Source organism: Malurus melanocephalus, unplaced genomic scaffold (assembly GCF_030028575.1).
Source record: "Malurus melanocephalus ecotype Western Australia unplaced genomic scaffold, MMel_1.1 scaffold_2117, whole genome shotgun sequence".
Taxonomy (NCBI): domain Eukaryota; kingdom Metazoa; phylum Chordata; class Aves; order Passeriformes; family Maluridae; genus Malurus; species Malurus melanocephalus.
The window spans coordinates 3,259-7,932 of record NW_026625349.1 but is presented as its reverse complement, the minus strand read 5'-3'; the positions used below and the strand labels follow the sequence as shown (position 1 = coordinate 7,932).

At 59.3% G+C, this 4,674-nt stretch overlaps 1 protein-coding gene across 1 annotated transcript in view; it reads right to left on the bottom strand.

Moving 5' to 3' along the window:
- Positions 1–4,674, bottom strand: part of KIF1C (kinesin family member 1C) — a 10,715-nt gene that overhangs the window by 2,832 nt on the left and 3,209 nt on the right. Inside the window, exons 6-20 of the mRNA XM_057388569.1 lie at positions 4,024–4,202; positions 3,822–3,933; positions 3,190–3,267; positions 3,037–3,102; positions 2,836–2,911; positions 2,680–2,758; positions 2,472–2,593; positions 2,111–2,223; positions 1,929–2,008; positions 1,581–1,656; positions 1,410–1,489; positions 1,220–1,314; positions 852–935; positions 449–611; positions 299–356 (exon numbers count right to left, since the gene is read on the bottom strand). Coding sequence (XP_057244552.1) covers positions 299–356; positions 449–611; positions 852–935; positions 1,220–1,314; positions 1,410–1,489; positions 1,581–1,656; positions 1,929–2,008; positions 2,111–2,223; positions 2,472–2,593; positions 2,680–2,758; positions 2,836–2,911; positions 3,037–3,102; positions 3,190–3,267; positions 3,822–3,933; positions 4,024–4,202 — 1,461 coding nt within the window. The remainder of the gene's footprint in view (positions 1–298; positions 357–448; positions 612–851; positions 936–1,219; positions 1,315–1,409; positions 1,490–1,580; positions 1,657–1,928; positions 2,009–2,110; positions 2,224–2,471; positions 2,594–2,679; positions 2,759–2,835; positions 2,912–3,036; positions 3,103–3,189; positions 3,268–3,821; positions 3,934–4,023; positions 4,203–4,674) is intronic.

Below are 4,674 nucleotides of genomic sequence, written 5' to 3'. Positions count from 1 at the left end.
GGGGACACAGGGGACACTTTGAGACATGGGGCCTCGCCATGGCATGGAGCTCGGGCAGCTGGGGGAGCCTGAGGGACACCCAAAACAACCCCAAGGGATACCCAGAAATCCCCCAAGGGACATCCAGGATACTGGTGGGACACTAAGGGCACCCAGGGGACAACCAATTACACCCGGAGGAGCTGGGGGACATCTGTGACACTCAGATGCCAACTGTGGGACACCCAAAACATTCAGGGSATGCTTAAGTGAACCAAGGAAGACCAGAATTCCCAAAGGATCCCCGTGCCCCCCTCACCTGCGGCTGCTCTGCTGCTTCCTTCTCCAGCTGGGGTTGGTTCTCCAGATCCTGGAGCCTGGGGGCGAGGAGGGGGGACACACATGGGGTGAGCCCTCCAAACTGTGCCCGGGACAGAGTCCCCAAATGTCCCTGTGGGGAGGTGCCCACCTCTGCAGGCACATATCGATGCCCTGCTGCTCCAGCAGCTCCCGCTGTGCCAAATTCCAGTCCGGGGCTGGCCCGGGGGACACCCCCCGTTCCCGTTCCCGCCGCGCCTGCTCCGGGTGRGTGAAGCGGAACACGTGGTTCTTCCCCAAAATCAGGCGGTTTCCTGGTTGGGGGGGGTGTTGGAGGGGTCACAGGGAGTTTTTTGGGGGTTTAAGTGGGAAATGGGAGTTTTTCGGGGGTGTTATAATGGATTTGAGGGGAAATTTTGTGCGGGACACAGGTATTTTTGGAGGATTTGGGGTGCACACTGGGATTTTTGGRAGGGTTCAAGGAAAAGGTACAGGGATTTGGGAGGGATTTCAGGGAGACACACAGGGATCTGGGAGGGATTTGGGGTCCCTACCCGACTTGAGCACCACCGGCTCCGTCACCTGCTTCCCGTTGACGTAGGTCTCAGCCCCCTCACACGGCTCCAGGGTCACCACAACTTCGGRGAGGGACAATAAGGGGAAGGCAAATCACCTCCCTGCTAAACTGAGGTGGGAGAACCCCAAATCCCATCTCCAGCTTCTCCCAAATCCCYCCCTGACCCCACAACCCTCCCTCTSCCACCGGCATGGGGGGAGCGGTACCTGGGGAATGCTGCAGTAACCTGCTCCAGTGGCAGCRTTTGGGGGCAGGGGGGAGAAAAAGGAATTAAGGTGTGCCAGGATGGGGCAGGGCAAGGGGGGGCACCCCAAAACCTGGCGCCCCCCCCCAAGAATTGCATACCTTCCCCCGAGGGGTCGGGGCGGCTGCGAAACAGGCAGTGCTGCTCCCGGATGAACGGCCCTGACAGCTTGATGTCCACATCCACACTGCCCACCCTGGAAGAGAGGGGGGAAAGAGCAAATTAGAGGGGGTCCCGAGGGTCTGGAGGGGTCCTGAGGGGGTTTTGAAGGTGCCACAGCGCCGCACTGACCTGGTCACGCCGTCCTTGATGTGGTAGAGGAGGCACTCGGACATCAGTGGGTCCTCGTTGAGGTTCACCAAGTGTGGGGTCTTTAAGGGGAGGGGGGCACAAAAACAAAACCAGAGTCAGGATGGGGTATCCTTTGGGATGGGGGCCCCCCCACAGCACACTCTGACTTGCCTTTTTAGGGGAAAAGACGCCAACGGTGCCACCGTCCTCCCGCAGAGCCACCCCCATCTCAGCCAACAGCGCTTCCCTGGGGCACAGAGAATTTGGGGTGGGGGCAAGAGGGTGTGGAGGAGCCCAGAGGGTTTGGGAGATGGTCTGGGGGACTTTAGGAAATATTGGGGAGGGGTATGGGGGGCTATGGGGGCACTGAGGAGTGCGTAAGGTGGATTTGGGTTGACTGTGGTGGGGCTGTGGAGGGTTTGTAAGTTATTTAGGGGGGTCAGAAGGGGGTTTAGAGGGATTTTGGGGGGATAGGGGAAGGCTTTGGGGTTGTGCTGGTTGCTTAGGACCGCCCCTCACCGCTCCAGCCTCAGGGCCTCTGTCCGCCGCAGCTTCTCCTCCCACGTCTCATTGAGCTCTGCGATGATTTTCTCCGTCTCCTGTGAGGAGCAACGATTTTGGGGGGCTCCCCCAAAGTCTGGGGGAGGGGATCATGGATCTCCTGTGGAGCAGGGGAGGGGCTGGGSGTGTTTTGGGGTCACCTGCAGTCGCTCCATGGCCTCAGTGGGGCCCAGGGGGGACTCCAGCCCTGGAGCCCCGTTGAAGGTGGCGGGGGTTGTAGCAGGGGGGGCAGAGGGGGTGGTATCTTGGAGACCTGGTGGGAGATAGGGGGCTTGGTGGGGGAGGGTTTTGCCTCCTGCACCCCCATTTCAAGCCCTGACTGACCCCCAGCACCCCACATTGTCCCCTAAACATCCCATACCCCCAAACCCTGCCTTAGCTCTGCCCCCAAATCTACTCTGCAACCAAGCCCCCCTAAAAAATCATCTAAATCTGACCCCCACACCCCAAAAACCGTCTGAACTCTCTGTCCAGAACCCCAAATCCTGCCCAGCCACTCACCCTGGGCGCTCAGCAGCTCCCGCAGCCGCGTCACCTCCTCCCGCAGCTCCCGGATCAGCCGCGCGTTCGGGTCCTCGTTGATGACAGCGTGGCACCGGATCTGCTTCGTGCGGTCGGCGTAGCTGTAAAAGGGTAAAAAGGGGCAAAATCAGGGCTGGGACCCCAAAATTCACAGAGAACCACCCCCCCACAAAGCCTCCTCCCTCACCGCAGCGTGCTCAGAGTCTCCTCGTAGTTGCTGTCAGCCGGGCTCAGCGCCGCGATCATGGCTGTGCGTGAGTTCCCGCCTGGGGGGAGGGGGTTAGTGGGGGGCTGGGAACCCCAAAAAACCTCCTCATTCTCCCCAGCTTCCCTCCAAACCCACCCAGRTTCTCCTTCAGCAGCCAGGTCAGCACTGAATCCCGGTACGGGATGAAATCCGGCTTCTTTTTCTTGTTGGTCTGGTGGGGAAGAGCAAAGAAGAAGAAGAAAGGGGGGTCATGGCAGCTCCCAAGAAAATGGGGAGACCCCCGAGGATGGGGGGACATGGTGGGTACAGGGAGGGGGTGACACACTCCAGACTCACCGCATCAGCCAGAGCYGAGATGACCTTGCCCAGAGTGGTCAGGGACTTGTTGATGTTGGCACCTTCCTGGAGAGAGGGGGTGGAGGGGGTAAAAGGGCCTGGAGGGGCTTTGGGGGAAGTCACCCCCTCTTTTTTTGGGGTGTCACTGCTCACCTTGAGGCGGATGCCTTTAGCCCCTGAAGCGTCAGCACGTTCACTGCCCGCCAGATCCACCAGGCTGATGCGGCTCACCTGGGGGGGGCAGGGGGGTTTGGGGGGATCTAGGAGGGAATTTAGGGGGGAAATGGGGGGGTGAGGGGATTTTGGGGGGAATTTGGGGGACTTCGGGGGGGTTGTGGAATTGTGGGAGTGATTTGAGGGAGTGGAGGGAATTGAGGGGGGAGTTTGCAAGGGTGGAGCGTGGGGGGATTTGGAAGAGGTTTTGGTGGGAATTTGGGGATATTTTTAGGAGCATGGGGGGATTCAGCAGGGATTTTGGGGTAACTTACGGGAACAGTGGATGACTGTTGTTTGAGGGTGATTTTAGGGGGTGGATTCAGGTGGTGATTTTGGAGGTGACTCAGGGGATTGAGGGGTGACTTTAGGGAAGTCTCAGAGTGATGTTGGGACACCCCTGGCCTTCACTGCAGTGAGATCCCTCAGGAGGYTGCAGCAGCACCGGCTGAAGACGACCGCAAATTTTGGGGGCACTTGGGACATTTCAGGGAGTGTTTYCAGAGGAATTCTGGGGTGACCCAAAATTGGGGTGGAGGGGATTTAGGGGCTGATTCTGAGGCAYTCCTGACCTTCTCTGTGGTGAGGTCACTCAGCGGGTCCCGGCGGCGCTGGCTGAAAACGATGGTGAACACGGCGTGCGAGCGGCTGCTCGTCTCGTTCATGTTTGTAGCTGCCACCGTCCTGTGGGGGAGTTTGAGGGGACCCTTGGTGCCTGGGGGTATTTTTGGGGGTGTCAAAGGTGCTGTCCCCATGTCCTTTCCGTGCCCACACCTGGCTTTGTTGCCGCTGTCCATGAGGTCGGCGATGTCGGCGAAGGACGCGACGGCGAGACGCGACAAATCCTGCACGTAGGGCCCGAGCAGGGGGTGCTCCCGCACCCGCAGCCCTCCCCGGCTTTTGGGGTTCAGCAGGTCCCGCACCCGCTCGCAGTAGATCTCCAGGTAGCTCACCTGGGGAGATTGGAGGAGGTGAACCCACAAAATGGTGGCAAAGAAACATCCAAATGGGGGAGAGTGAAAGTGCATCTTTGGGGACGCACCCCCGGATTGGTGGGGATGTTGGAGGGTGAATCCCAAAAGTGGTGACAAGGGAAACCTCCTAACTCTTGGGGCAGGGGGACAGCTGAACCCCCAAAACGCTGGGGTGGGTGGCAGATGAACCYCCCAAATTGCTGTGGGGGATGTGGGGTGAGTCTGTGAGAGCTGAACGTCCAAATTGCCCCGGGGAGAATCTGCAAGCTAGGGGTTCTGCTCTGAACCACCAAACCCCTCTCACCTTCACAGAGAAGGAGAGTTCAGAAAATCCCTTCCCAAATTTCCCTCACCTTCACAGAGAAGGAGAGTTCAGAACACCCTTCCCAAATCCCCCTCACCTTCACAGACAAGGAGAGTTCAGAACACCCTTCCCAAATCCCCCTCACCT